The sequence below is a fragment of the Urocampus carinirostris genome, chromosome 15 (assembly GCF_059441175.1).
Source record: "Urocampus carinirostris isolate Australia breed hairy pipefish chromosome 15, RoL_Ucar_1.0, whole genome shotgun sequence".
Classification (NCBI taxonomy): domain Eukaryota; kingdom Metazoa; phylum Chordata; class Actinopteri; order Syngnathiformes; family Syngnathidae; genus Urocampus; species Urocampus carinirostris.
The window spans coordinates 2,142,386-2,158,091 of record NC_142363.1 but is presented as its reverse complement, the minus strand read 5'-3'; the positions used below and the strand labels follow the sequence as shown (position 1 = coordinate 2,158,091).

The 15,706-nt window shown below is 36.0% G+C and overlaps 1 protein-coding gene across 6 annotated transcripts in view; it reads right to left on the bottom strand.

Annotated features, from left to right (window-relative positions):
* Positions 1 to 2,926: 2,926 nt before the first annotated feature.
* Positions 2,927 to 15,706, bottom strand: part of myt1lb (myelin transcription factor 1-like, b) — a 249,930-nt gene continuing 237,150 nt past the window's right edge. For 5 of the 6 annotated variants that reach the window (XM_088353855.1, XM_088353850.1, XM_088353854.1 and 2 more), the window contains 5 exons: positions 13,574 to 13,668; positions 11,910 to 12,013; positions 11,695 to 11,838; positions 6,281 to 6,343; positions 2,927 to 5,460 (listed from right to left, as the gene is read on the bottom strand). In XM_088353855.1, the coding sequence (XP_088209981.1) occupies positions 5,323 to 5,460; positions 6,281 to 6,343; positions 11,695 to 11,838; positions 11,910 to 12,013; positions 13,574 to 13,668 (544 nt within the window). In that variant the 3' untranslated portion in view covers positions 2,927 to 5,322. The remainder of the gene's footprint in view (positions 5,461 to 6,280; positions 6,344 to 11,694; positions 11,839 to 11,909; positions 12,014 to 13,573; positions 13,669 to 15,706) is intronic. The other variant, XM_088353852.1, reaches the window with a different exon arrangement.

Below are 15,706 nucleotides of genomic sequence, written 5' to 3'. Positions count from 1 at the left end.
TTTTATTTAGCTCTTGTTTGGCTTTGCGTGTACCTGATTAGGATAAACAACTCAAGTTTGGGACAAGACGGAGTAATTTTGCATGCAGTCAAATTTGTCTCTGAGCCACAGATACACATAGAAAGAGCCATATATGGCTCGCGAGCCATAGGTTCCCGACCCCTGTGTTGCAGCCTCATTCCAAATTGTATTAATTTAATCTCTTATCTCAAAATTCTACACAAAATACTCCATTATGACAATGTGAAAAAGTTTTTTTTAACTTTTTTGAATTTATTAAAAATAGAAAACTAAGAAATCACATTTACATAAGTATTCACAGCTTTTGCTTAATACTTTGTTGATCCACCTTTGGCAGCAAATACAGCCTCAAGTCTTTTTAAATATGATCCCACAAGTTTAGCACACCTATCTTTAGGCAATTTTGCCCATTCTTCTTTGCAATAAGTCTCAAGCTCAATCAGGTTGGATGGGAGACATTTGTGCACAGCCATTTTCAGATCTCTCCAGAGATGTTTGATCGCATTCAAGTCTGGACTCTGGCTGGGCCACTCCAGGACTTTCACTGAGTGGTTCTGAAGCCAATCTTTTGAGATCTTGGCTGTGTGCTTTGGGTCGTTGTCCTGCTGAAAAATGAACCTTCGTTCCAGCCTGAGGTCAAAAGCGCTCTGGAGCAGGTTTTCATCCAGGATATCTCTATATATTGCTGCATTCATTGTTCCTTCTATCCTGACTAGTCTGCCAGTTCCTGATGCTGAAAAACATCCCCACAGCATGATGCTGCCACCATTATGCTTCACTGTAGGGATGGTATTGGCCTGGTGATGAGCGGTGCCTGGTTTCCTCCAAACATGGCGCCTGGCATTCACACCAAAGAGTTCAATCTTTGTCTCATCAGACCAGAGAATTTTGTTTCTCATGGTCTGACAGTCATTCAGGTGCTTTTTGGCAAATTCCAGATGGACTTCCATGTTCCTTTTACTAAGGAGTGGCTTTCGTCTGGCCACTCTACCACACAGGCCTGATTGGTGGATTGCTGCAGAGATGGTTGTCCTTCTGGAAGGCTATCCTCTCTCCACAGAAGAACGCTGGAGCTCTGACAGAGTGACCATCAGGTTCTTGGTCACCTCCCTGACTAAGGTCCTTCTTCCCCGATTGCTCAGTTTAGAAGGCCGGCCAGCTTTAGGAAGAGTCCTGGTGGTTCCAAATGTCTTCCATTTATGAATAATGGAGGCCACTGTGCTCATTGGGACCTTCAAAGCAGCAGAAAATTTTCTGTATCCTTCCCCAGATTTGTGCCTCAAGACAATCCTGTCTCGCAGGTCTACAGACAGTTCTTTTGACTTCATGCTTGGTGTTTGTGCTCTGACATGCACACTCAACTGTGGGACCTTATATAGACAGGTGTGTGCCTTTCCAAATCATGTACAATCATCTGAATTTACTGCAGGGGGACTCCAATTAAGCTGTAGAAAGATCTCAAGGATGATCAGTGGAAGAAAGTTGCACCTGAGCTTAATTTTCAGCTTCATGGCAAAGGCTGTGAATACTTATGTAAATGTGATTTCTTAGTTTTTTCTATTTTTAATAAATTCAAAAAAAGTAAAAAAAAAACTTATTCACATTGTCATAATGGAGTATTTTGTGTAGAATTTTGAGATAAGAGATTAAATTAATACAATTTGGATTGAGGCTGTAACATAACAAAATGTGGAAAAAGTGAAGCGCTGTGAATACTTTCCAGATGCACTGTAGATTTAAGCAAAGTGGCTTACACAGCCTCATTCCAACAAACAATCTCCTTATTTTACAGATTAGTCTGTTGTTTATACACTAATGACTTAACAGCATAGAATTAAAGAAAAAACAAAAAGTAATATAGGCATTTCTTAATTTAACGTTCTACCAACCATCTATCCACAGTATGTCACAAAAGCGAGTACACCCCTCACATTTCTGCAGATATTTTATCATAATGTTTATTGGAACATCACAGAAGAAACATCACTTCGACACAATTAAAAGTATGTAAACAAAGGCCATGGCTTACTGGAAAGGTATCCTCTGGTCTGATGAGACACATTTATTTGTCTCAGATGGTGTGTAGCATGTGTGGTGGAAACCAGGTGAGGATTACAAACATGTTTGTGTCATGCCTAAAGTCAAGCATGGTGTTGGGGATGTCATGGTTTGATGCTGCAACTGCAGTTCTGGGGGTTGCATTTCATTGAGGAAAACATGATCTCAAGCATGTTTTGTGAAATGCGTGAGCAAGGAATGATCCCCTCCCTCAGAAACTGGGTCGCTGGGCAATGTTTTTGCCAGACTATGACCCCAAAGACACTTCAAGGATGAATAACGCTTTTGTAAAGGGGCTAAGGGTAAAGGGGATAACCTTGCCAAAAATGTCTCCATATCTAAACCCAATAGAAAATCTTTAGGGCATCTGTTAGCGGAAGGTGGAGAAGCACAAGATCTCAATTCTTCCTCTGTCATGTTATCATGGAGGAGTGGAAGATTATTCCAGTGGCAATTTGTGAGGCTGTGGTGAAATACATGGCCAGGAGGATTAAGTTGGTTATGCAAAATCATTTTGGCCACACAAAGCTTAGGAACTTTACCTTTAGGAAGCACTCACTTTTGTTACCAGGGGTTTAGCTACTAGTGGCTATATTCATATTTTGAGTTTTTTGAGGGTGAACGGATTTCTACACTGCTATATAAGCTTTACACGGACTACCTTTCATTGTGTCAAAGTGATGTTTCTTCAGTGTTGTTCAATTAAACATAATGATGAAATTTCTGCAGAAGTGTACTCACTTTTGTGACATTCTCTATTTATCCATCCTCTCTCTGTCTGTCCGTCCGCCCGCCTGTCTGTCTATCCGTCCATCCATCCATCTATAAAAAACAAAACAAAAGGCAATTTTCTGGCTTCTGGCAACACATTTTTCTTTATTCGAGTAAGATGTGTCAACATCCAGCATGACAAAAAATTGTACAAAGTTCACAATTTATAAATGAAATATCACAGCAACTTGTGATTTCACACATTTATAGCAAAATTAAAATGTCAACAAATCCATGCTGTGTCGTACAAAAATAAATCAAACTTCAGTTCCACAGAGAGCACAATAGTTTATACAAAATCCAGTCTTTGTTCATGGTCATTGAAATTCCATCTCAAATTGGAACGGTGCAAATAAAGTAAAAAAATCTGATGGTCTCACAATTTAAGAAGAAGAAAGAAGAAAAGTCATTATTGTAAATATGTTTTTTCGCTCCCTCAAAGTCACAGATAACTTTTCGGATATGTTATTCACCTCAGTTTGTGCTTAGATATTCCCTTTTTCATGTTTTTGATCGATAATGACAATTGTTTTGGAGAACTTGCATTTACTCTACTGAAGCGTCACTATTGGCAAAAAAGCTGCAGACACGATGCCGTGGGATACAGGCGAATGCAGTTATGGATAAGAGCATACGGCAAAGTTCGTCGGATGGGATTCCAGTCCCATCTCATGCCTTAGTTTTCTTTTTTTTTTCTAAAACCTTAAATTGATTGATTACTTAATTCCTTTGTACAATGATTAGATATAAAGTGCTGTTGGGGGATAACTTCCTCTTCCTAAAACATAGTAAAAAATGAACATTGATCATGTTTTTTTTTATTATACAACAGCCTACAGTACAACTTCTGTGGTTATAATGATCGTCCTCCCCATTTGTCCTTTTTTTCACAGTTGTACTTTGACTTTCTCCACACAGTGGCTCCAAGCAGTTGTGTTCCAATCGGCGTCCTGGAAAATTGCACGTCGCCAGTATAATATCTTCAAGGACAAGTGCAAATAGTCGACTGGCAAATACATTGGGGACAGTGACCCTGTAAGTCCCGCTGCCTATAAATATTCTTTAAAAAAACTCATTTTTTTTTTAAATTTCCGTCTCTCGGGTACTGCTTTGAGTTCCGTCAGAACATCAGAACATGGAAACGAAGGTGTCCCTTTGCAAGATATACCAGGTAAAAAGAAAAGTCACTTTGACAACAATCAGATTCCTCCTACGTTGTTTTAAAAAACGTTCTCATATTAAAAGACTTGTATAAAATCACTATGTTACAATAGCTATATTAAAAAGTGTTGCCCCGCTTTGTTTATAAACAAGAAATTGCATATTCCTCCTGTTTTCTTTTTCTTTTGCAGATTGTATCTCCTAACTGATTCACTTTGAATATTGCTGATATTTGATTTGAGCAACACAGTTTTGGATTTTGATAGGAGAATGGTTTGTGAATTAATTTAGTCTCGTAAATATTACGGGATTGCCACCGTTGGGTTTCCGTGTAATGATGTTTACAATATAACTGCTCATACGTACATTCATACAATCAGTCCTCTGTCCCATACCTTGTGATTCATTTACAGCACCAATCACATATCACCTCAACTTCAGTTTTTTCAGTAAAAAAGGAAAGTATTTTTCAAGCACTTTAAAAATTGTAATCCATTGCAAGTCAGATCTTCCCCTTAAGGGGCAGTGTGTATTATTTAGCACCAGTGCTACAACTATTTAATTCATTTAAATAACAATATTGAGTTAAATAATAAGCAAAAAGACATGCATTTTTAAAATACTCATAGGTTGAGAAAATCTGCAATTATTTTACATAAGATGAGCCACACCTAAAGGAAGTTAACATAGTTGTCAGCCATCTTGCTTCAAAGGGTAGACCCAGAAACTCAAAAAGGAGGGTCAAAAAATGAGAAGAAAAATAGTGCATATCGGTCACTTTGACTCTTTGTGGGTTGTATTCTTCCTTGTGGTTTTAAGCACTTGTTTGTGGTCGCAACGCACAAAGCATCTAGTGGTCAAATGATACACACTGTCCCTTTAAACACACCACAAGCAAGGCAATAAAAATGACAAATAAAAACCCTATAATAATTTAAATGTTCTTGTATATTTTTCCTTTTTAATCCCTGTCCAGCTCCGTTTTTTTTTCAATTTTAAATGCTCTGGGGTCAAGCAATAAAACAAACTCAGTTTCCGTCAATATGAGCTTAGCGTATATTAACATGTGCATATGTAAGCAGCTAGAAACATGACGTGACACTGCTTATATGAAAACGTACAAAATGTCCACAAAAAGTATTTTGCAGAGGAGGCTTTTGTATTCTTCCATCAAGAACGCACCCCTACTTTCCCCGAAAGGAAACAAAATCGTTGTATGTCTCTTGCTAAGCATTATGCCTCTTTTCCTTAAAGTATTCGGAATATTTAACACTGTACATTATATTTTACAGCAAGTGATGGAACAGATGTTTACACTTGGATGCCCTGCACCGCCTGCTTGATGTTGTCCAACAAGGCTTTGTTCTCCGGACTGTGGTACTGGTCTTGAGTTGCGTACATGTCCGTTAAGGAGGTCACGTAGGCGTCAAAGTTCTGTTCAATGGGATCCTGGTGGGACAATGACAACACGGAAGATGAGGAACACATCCCGGTAGATCAAGGCTTTTAAAAACGCAGCCCAGCAGCCATTTGCAGGATTAAAAAGTCAGTGTACCTTGGACTAGGGAAGGGACAAAGAGAGAGAAAAGAGAGAAGAGAGAAAAGAGAAGAGAGAAAAGAGAAAAGAGAAGAGAGAGAGAGAGAGATTGTGAGAGAGAGATTGAGAGAGATTATATTTACTTATTACAACTTCATTTATTTTTTTATCTTTGATCTTACTTTTTGTATAATATATAGTCATATGCAAAAATTTGGGCACCCCTGATCATTTTCAAGATATTTCTTCATAAATCATTAGTTGTTCAGATCAGCAATTTCAGTTAAATATATCATATAGCAGACAAACACAGTGAAATCTGGGAAGTGAAATGAAGTTCATAGGATTTAGAGAAAGTGTGCAATAATTACTTGAACAAAAGGAGGCAGGTTCATAAATTTGGGCACCCTTGTTGTTTTATCGATTTGAATAACTTTAGCACTAATTATTGTAACACAAAATTAGTTTGGTAAGCTCATTGACCTTTGACCTACATACACAGGTGAAGCCAATCGTGAGAAAGGGTATTTAAGGCGAACAGTTGCATGTTGTTCTCCTCTTTGCATCTTCTCTGAAGAGTGGCAACATGGGAGCCTCACATACATACATACATACATACATACATACATACATACATATATGCATACATGTATACATACATACATATATACCAGCATATGCGTGGTTGATGGTTCAAGTCTGGATTTGTTTGACTGATTTAGTTTGACTTACTTGCTGGTGCAGCTGTAGGCAGCTATTATTTCGATGAAGAGGTTCTTTGTGTGCCAACGATTTCTGTGGAGATAAATGGGGACTTAATTATGGTTGAAAACATATCCACACAATTGCATTTTTAACCAAATTCCATCAACTAACGGTATAATGTATTCTGTATGGATACATTTTTCATTTCGGGACATTTCAAGGAACAATAATCAATTTTACAAAAATAAACGAATGTGATTGAATACATTTCATAGCTTGATTTGTATCCTAAAAGGAAAGTGTGGATTATTTGTTTACATGTCCCTTTATTGTGTAGTATAATCAAAAAGTATTGTTTAAAAGCACTATGAATCTTGTAAGATATCAGGGTGGAATTTCTTATTTTATTAAGCGAAGCAATTTAGTAATTAAGTGAGATGGTACGTAAGCATAGTTATTTTTATAACTTGTATATTTTTTATACTTTTAATAAAAATCCATTCAATGATTTCCTTTTTATTTGTTATTATATATATTATTTAGAACATTATCAATTATTTAATTTTATTTTTCAAATATTATTATTGAATTATCATTAAGAATACATATATATTATTTTTATTATGATTTCTAAGTAAATTATAATAACATTATAATAACAAGTACCGGTATACAGTATTTTTATACTTATTTCATTTTTATAATTTTTTTGTAACTCATAATAATGTGGATCTTTGGTGGGACACGTACACCGCGGTTACATACATACATACATACATACATACATACATACATACATACATACATACATACATATATACATATATATATATATATATATATATATATATATGTATGTATGTATGTATGTATGTATATATATATATATATATATATATATATATATATATATATATATATACAGGGAGTGCAGAATTATTAGGCAAATGAGTATTTTGACCACATCATCCTCTTTATGCATGTTGTCTTACTCCAAGCTGTATAGGCTCGAAAGCCTACTACCAATTAAGCATATCAGGTGATGTGCATCTCTGTAATGAGAAGGGGTGTGGTCTAATGACATCAACACCCTATATCAGGTGTGCATAATTATTAGGCAACTTCCTTTCCTTTGGCAAAATGGGTCATAAGAGGGACTTGACAGGCTCTGAAAAGTCAAAAATAGTGAGATATCTTGCAGAGGGATGCAGCACTCTTAAAATTGCCAAGCTTCTGAAGCGTGATCATCGAACAATTAAGCGTTACATTCAAAATAGTCAACAGGGTCGCAAGAAGCGTGTAGAAAAACCAAGGCGTAAAATAACTGCCCATGAACTGAGAAAAGTCAAGCGTACAACTGCCAAGATGCCACTTGCCACCAGTTTTGCCATATTTCACAGCTGCAACATCACTGGAGTGCCCAAAAGCACAAGGTGTGCAATACTCAGAGACATGGCCAAGGTAAGAAAGGCTGAAAAACGACCACCACTGAACAAGACACACAAGCTGAAACGTCAAGACTGGGCCAAGAAAAATCTCAAGACGGATTTTTCTAAGGTTTTATGGACTGATGAAATGAGAGTGAGTCTTGATGGGCCAGATGGATGGGCCCGTGGCTGGATCGGTAAAGGGCAGAGAGCTCCAGTCCGCCTCAGACGCCAGCAAGGTGGAGGTGGGGTACTGGTATCATCAAAGATGAGCTTGTGGGGCCTTTTCGGGTTGAGGATGGACTCAAGCTCAACTCCCAGTCCTACTGCCAGTTTCTGGAAGACACCTTCTTCAAGCAGTGGTACAGGAAGAAGTCCGCATCCTTCAAGAAAAACATGATTTTCATGCAGGACAACGCTCCATCACACGCATCCAAGTACTCCACAGCGTGGCTGGCAAGAAAGGGTCTAAAAGAAGAAAAACTAATGACATGGCCTCCTTGTTCACCTGATCTGAACCCCATAGAGAACCTGTGGTCCCTCATCAAATGTGAGATTTACAAGGACGGAAAACAGTACACCTCTCTGAACAGTGTCTGGGAGGCTGTGGTTGCTGCTGCACGCAATGTTGATCGTGAACAGATCAAAGCACTGACAGAATCCATGGATGGCAGGCTTTTGAGTGTCCTTGCAAAGAAAGGTGGCTTTATTGGTCACTGATTTGTTTTTGTTTTGTTTTTGAATGTCAGAAATGTATATTTGTGAATGTTGAGCTGTTATATTGGTTTCCCTGATGAAAATAAATAATTGAAATGGGTATACATTTGTTTTTTGTTAAGTTGCCTAATAATTATGCACAGTAATAGTCACCTGCACACACAGATATCCTCCTAAAATAGCTAAAACTAAAAAAGCCCCACTCCAACTTCCAAAATATTCAGCTTTGATATTAATGAGACTTTTGGGTTCATTAAGAACATGGTTGTTGTTCAATAATAAAATTAATCCTCAAAAATACAACTTGCCTAATAATTCTGCACTCCCTGTATAGGGCAGCACGGTGGCGCAGTGGTTAGCGCTTGTGCGGCACAGTTCATGTCATGGGAACCTATAGTGGGTTCAAATCCAGCTCCAGACTTCGGAGTTTGTATGTTCTCCCCGTGCTAGCGTGGGTTTCCTCCGGGCACTCCGGTTTCCTCCCACGTTCCAAAAACATGCATTTCAGGTCAATTGGCCGGTCCAAATTGTCCCTAGGTGTGAATGGGCGAATGAGTTGTCTGTCCCTGTGTGCCCTGCGATTGGCTGGCAACCAGTTCAGGGTGTACCCTGCCCACTGCCCGGAGATGGCTGGGATGGGCTCCAGCCCCCCCGCGACCCTAATGAGGATAAGCAGTACGGCTGATGAGATGAGATAATTTATTTTTCCAAGACATAAAAACTTCACAAAGGGATTAAAAACTGACTATTATTTTTTCATGCAGCGGTGTTTTTTTGTTTATTTAAAGGGGCAATGTGTAAAATTTGACCACGAGACATCAATGTATTGTGTAGAGCAACTGAAAAGGAATAATAAAAATCACAAGGGACTATACAAACAGCGGAGACTCAAAGTGACCAAAACGCAAAAGGGACAGCACCTCCTAGTGGTAAAAAAAAAGATTCATATATACTATGAAAAAAATTCTGTTAGTCAAATGCATATTTGAAAAAAAGCATATTTAATTTGTATTTAAATGCACGGGGCTCTGCTTTATTTTTTAGAGAAAGTATGATTGGGGGAACATTTGATCCCATGACCTCAGAACTGTGCCGCGGACGTGCAAACCACTCATCCACCATGTTGGGAGAATAATTTTTAAAAATCTATTTTTAACTGGAAAACAGTCATTAAAATAAAATCACCTGAATGTGAGGTGGCATTTAAAGTGACTTATTTTGCATTTGGCTTCTTCATTTTGATTTTTTTCAATGATTGTTTTAATAAAAATCCATTCAATGATTTCCTTTTTATTTGTTATAATATATATTATTTAGAACATTATCAATTATTTAATTTTATTTTTCAAATATTATTTTTGAATTATCATTAAGAATACATATTTATTATTTTTATTATTAATTATGATTTCTAATTAAATTATAATAAGATTATAATAACAAGTATACATTATTCTTATACTTATTTCATTTTTATAATTTTTTTGTAACTCATAATTTCTTTTTGTAAGACATAAAAACTTCACAAAGGGATTAAAAACTGACTATTATTTTTTTTAATGCAGCGGTGTTTTTTAGTTTATTTAAAGGGGCAATGTGTAAAATTTGACCACTAGGCATCAATGTATTGTGTAGTGCAACTGAAAATGAATAATAAAAATCACAAGGGACTATACAAACAGCGGAGACTCAAAGTGACCAAAACGCAAAAGGGACAGCACCTCCTAGTGGTAAAAAAAAAATAATTATTCATATACTGGTATACTATGAAAAAAATTCTGTTAGTCAAATGTATATTTGAAAAACAGTGGAGACTCAAAGTTTTTAAAATTTTTAAAAAATTCACTATATAAAGAAAATGAATAACCTTCTGAATCAGGATTCATTTATTTTTTCATCAATTCAATAACATTTATATAGTATTGAAATCATACATAACTTCCTACTGACTTTTAAATCATTTACTATGAATGTGTCTTTTTAGGTTGATTTATAAAGTCACACATACATACATAGTCTCATTTGAAAAAACAAAATTAAGATTTAGATCGGTTTGTTCCCAGATGTAAAATACATCCATTAGTTCATGCAGTTCAATCAGAAGTAACAAATTTACCCTAAAAGAAGCTGAGAGCTAAAATTGTAATTGTCTCACAGGACAAAAAAAATGATTTTGTAGAGAAAAAAAACAAGATTTTAATGTGCATTCTGGAAAAGGAGCATAAGAGTATGATAATAAGTGAAATCCCCTTGATTTTCAGGTTTGTCCTCTAAACGTAATTAATTTAACACCACTCAAATGTTTTATGTACATGTATAAATCATTTCGAGAAAAATAAGAGACATTTACGACAGAGTATCTACAGTCAAAGTCAATGCGTTGCGCATGCATCCTTATTTTTTCCTGTAAACTGAAAATAGGGGTTTCAAACTTGTGGCCTGGGGGTCAATTAATGCCCTCAGGATAATTTTTTGAGGACCCCCCTACCTGTTATGTAGGGGTTATGGGGACAGTGTGTGTTATTTTCCCACTAGATGTTTCTGTATTTTGTCATGCCACAGAAAATAAGAGATAAAAGCATAACGCAAGAAGAAAAATTACAGAGATTCAAAGTGACCATACACCACACACCTTATTACTGTTTAAAAGAAGAGAAATACGAAAATTAAAAAAAAAAATTAAAATAGAAAAAGTAAAGAAAAAAAAGACAAAAGTATAAAAAATGAAAAAAGGAAAAATGAAAAAAAGAAATAAGACAAAAAGTAAAATTCGAGAAAAAAAAAGGGCAAAAAAAGAAAAAAAATGTAAAATTAAGAGAAAAAAAGAGAGAAAATTGCATTTTTTTCCAAAGCAGACATGCTTTTAGGTGGAATTGTTTTTAACTGTCTGTATTATTGCGTATTTTGGAGTCAATATTTTACAAGGTTGGATTCTCTGGATTGTCCCAGATGTAACAAAGCCATTTGTGCGGACAATAAAATATTTTGATGATGCCAGACGATGTAAACGTTGAGATTTTAGTTTTCCAGTATCCCCTTTCAGACTGATTGTGATGTTTCCATGATGAATACATTTTGAAATATTCAGCAAATTTTAAATCCCAAAAGTTTAAGCTTTCCAGTGATATGGCATGACGTCTTTCAGTGACTGTTGACATTGTAAAGACACGTATTTGTTTATGAAAAGTCCGGCGGCCTGCTTAGGGTAAAAGATTTGGGATGAGCTTAAGAGAAGAAAAGCTGTAGTCTAACACGTAAAGTGGGAGTGTTGGTAAGTATGCTCCTTGGGGCCCTTACCATATGGGGGAGCTGGGCATTAGCTAAACTGTTAACCAGTGACTGGCTGAGGTTGGCCAGCTCATGCAGGAGAGAGTCATTTTGCTGTTCAATCACCTTGTTTTCCTCCTCCATGGACTTCAAGTTGGACTCCATTGTGGTGATCTGAGGAGAGCAGAAAAACACGGGTGACTTGCAGCTAGGGCAAACTCGAAGCAGATGTTTCAAAGCCTCACCTGAGTCCTGAGTTTGATCATGTCAGCCTCCACTTGTGAATTGGAGTCACTCAAATCTTTGATTTCATCATCCAGATGTTTGAGCTCCTCTTCTGTATTCAAGCCTGCGGAGTTGAAAGTAATGCATTAGGTCTAAAATAGGGGTGTCAAACTAATTTTAGGTCGGGGGCCACATGGAAAAAAAAACTCACTGGGGCCACAATAGTAAATAAAACAGAATGGAATTAATGGAAAAAAGGTTAATCAATATTGGTGTGTGGTTAATGGTGCGCTTTTTAGCATAGTGTGACTTATTGACCTGAAAATACAGTAATCACAAAACACGGCCTTGTGTCAAACTTATTTTAGCTCGAGGCCACATGGTAGAAAAAACATTTTCATGGAGGCCAAATCAATAGCATAAAAAGTGTGCCTTAGCTGGAGGGCTGAGGGTCATTTTGGAGGCTCACAATTAAAGAATGATTCATGGATGTAAGATTTGATTATAAAAATCAATATAGAGGTATTTTTTCCTCAATATTTTCCCTTTACCACCAATAAATCTCTTGTAGTGTTTATCAATTGCACAATTGTTAAAAAAAAATTGAATTCATTTCGACTTTAGTCTATTTAAGTCAAGGAAACTCAGGCAGACTGTAAAGTGATGAAAAATAGCATACAAACACCAATTTAAATGATTGATTTAATGATTTAAAGTTTTTTTTTTTAAATGTTTAAGTGAATATGGGAACTTTGCTCTTAGATTTTATATCTATATAGAAAGAAGCTAAAGTCAAGTCAAGCACCAATCTTTTTCAGTATACCATCTATTTCAGCTGCACGATTAGCTCTAGACATGCGTTTTTAAAAATGTGTCAATGTTCTTTATGAGGTATTTCATGTAAACTTTGATTTATTTTTTAATTGGTGAGAGCTACTTGTTGGTAATAATTAGCTCAAAGGGCAGCCTGTTTGATATGAATTGTAAAAATAACAACATAAAGCTTCATTAAACTGCAAAAACACCAAGGTGCAATTATATATTTATCGAATTGCCTTAAAAAGCGCGGGGCTTCAAGCGTCACTGCATACGTCACCAACACACATCTCAAACTGCGGTTTATGAAGCACTTATCTCAAATACTCGGCACACGCTTCAGGGATTAAAGCCAAGGAGAACATCATTAAATAAAACAACATTGAAATGGGTTTCCTAGATGTTATCTGGTTGATTAATACTAGTCAGCAAATACAGCTACAGTGGGTGGTTTGCTTTGCGAAAGGTGACATCCAGTGGACGTGGTCAAAACTACAAGTCATTGTTTGTGTAGTCTAAAATGTGAAAGCAGGCTTCATAGTTGAGAGGGATCGTTAAAACGACACATTAAAACTCTGTCGCCATAAATTATGAAGGGCAATATGAAATGCCGTCTTCATCGCTATGAAATATTTGACATGGATCAGTTTAGTCAATTAAAAGAAGAAAGGATCTCAGACTACTTTGGATTATTATCTTCTCTCCGCATTAATGAACATCTCGAATTCAGCAAAAGGCTAATGTTAAGTGTCAGCTTGATATGTCGCTCAGTTAATAAAGCTGAGGTTTATGTGCAGGCTACTTCAGGATCAGTGTCCCTCCCATCAGTAATTTTTCACAACTGAGTATGTGTCGAGCCTGTTGATACCGTTGTTGATGCGTTGCTGCCTCATTGCGAGCATGTTCAATCCAGACAGCCTGGCTTTCCTCATTGCCGAAGTGGCCCGTGGACAACCGGACAAACTGGGAAAAAAAAACAATAAACCATAAGGTGTATTGTGAGTCATTTTGGGCTTTTTCATGTCTTAAAACAAACAACTTTGGAAGGAAAATAATTAAGGAAGAAAGGAAGAGAGCAGACATTTAAATATTTCAAAGCCTGTTAAAGGGACAGTGTGTATTATTTGACCACTATATGCCGCTGTAATGTTTAGTGCCACCGAAAAAAAGTGCTACAAAGCACAAGGAAGAATAAAAAAACTAGGGAAACTCAAAATGACCAAACCACACAACTTTTTCCCCCTTTTCAGATTTTTTTTTTACCCAGCCTCTCACAAGATTCTTTGGGGTACCTAAGCAGCAAGGTGGCAGACAATATGTCAGGTCCGGTTCATGCATTTCATGTTTTTTCAATGAACAAAATGGAAATTTCCCAAGCAACCGTAAATAGAAGAGGGATTACATAAACATTATTTGACATATTACATCATTGTAAAATTGTTTTTTTATATTTTTAAACTTTGGATGTATAAATATAACTTTTTACTTTTGATGAAAACCAGACCAACCGAAAACTATTAATCGTAGTTTAAAATACATTAAATAAATATTCAGATTTGGAAAATGTTTTTGTCGTATCCTTAAAGAGTCATAATTGGTTTACAAAAAAGAAATATCTGTGTTCAGCAGGTGGAAGAGATGCACCATAAATAAATAACAAGGTGAGAATCAACATTGTCAATACAAAAATAAGTACCGTTTGATTTTTGTTTTTTAGATTTTTGTGTTTTTCGTAGGTTTTTCCTAACTTCCTATAAACTACAGAAGACCCCTAGTATTTAGTAGCCATGTAATGCTGATATTGCAGGCAAAAACATTGTTACCAAACCAATAATGATACGGCCAGGAATTATACATCTACATACTGTCAATGATGATGTTGTAGTATATCCATCCATCCATTATCTGCACCACTTATCCTCAGTAGGGTCGCGGGGGTGCTGGAGCCTATCCCAGCTATCTTCGGGCAGTGGGCAGGGAACACCCTGAACTTATATTCGTACATACAAATATACATACATATATACATATATACATATATATATATATACATATTTATATACTGTATATATACTGTATATATATATATATATATATATATATATATATACGTATACATATACGTATGTACATACATATATACATACATATATACATATATATATACATACATATATACATACATATATATATATACATACATATATACATACATATATATACGTATATATATATACATATATATATGTATATATACGTAAATATATATATATATACATATATATACATATATATACGTAAATATATATATATATATATATATACATATATATATATATATACATATATATACATATATATACGTAAATATATATATATATATATATATATACATATATATATATATATATATATATATATATATATATATATATATATACATATATATATATATCAAGCGGCGCAGTGGTTAGCGAGTGTGCAGGCACAGTTCTAAGGTCTTGGGAACCTCCTGTGTGGGTTCAAATCCAGCTACCGGACTTCCTGTGCGGAGTTTGTATGTTTTCCTTGTGCTTGTGTGTTTCCTGTTTTCTCCCACATTCCAAAGACATGCATTTCAGGTGGATTGGCCGGTCCAAATTGTCCCTAGGTGTGAATGAGCGAGCAAGTTGTCTGTCCCTGTGTGCCCTGCGATTGGCTGGCAACCAGTTCAGGGTGTCCCCTGCCCACTGCCCGATGATTGCTGGGATGGGCTCCAGCACTCCTGCGACCCTACTGAGGATAAGCGGTGCCGCTAATGAGATGAGATGAGATGAGAACTTTCAGTGGACACTTTAAACTATGCACTCCAACCTTTAACAATACCAACAATTGAATTTCATTTTTTTTTTTAAATTTGGGTATACCAATTACCAATATTCAATTACAATATCGGAGTGGGAGAGCCTTCGTGTTAACTGTTACTGTTAAGATTATTTTCCATCATTAATAACTGCATAGT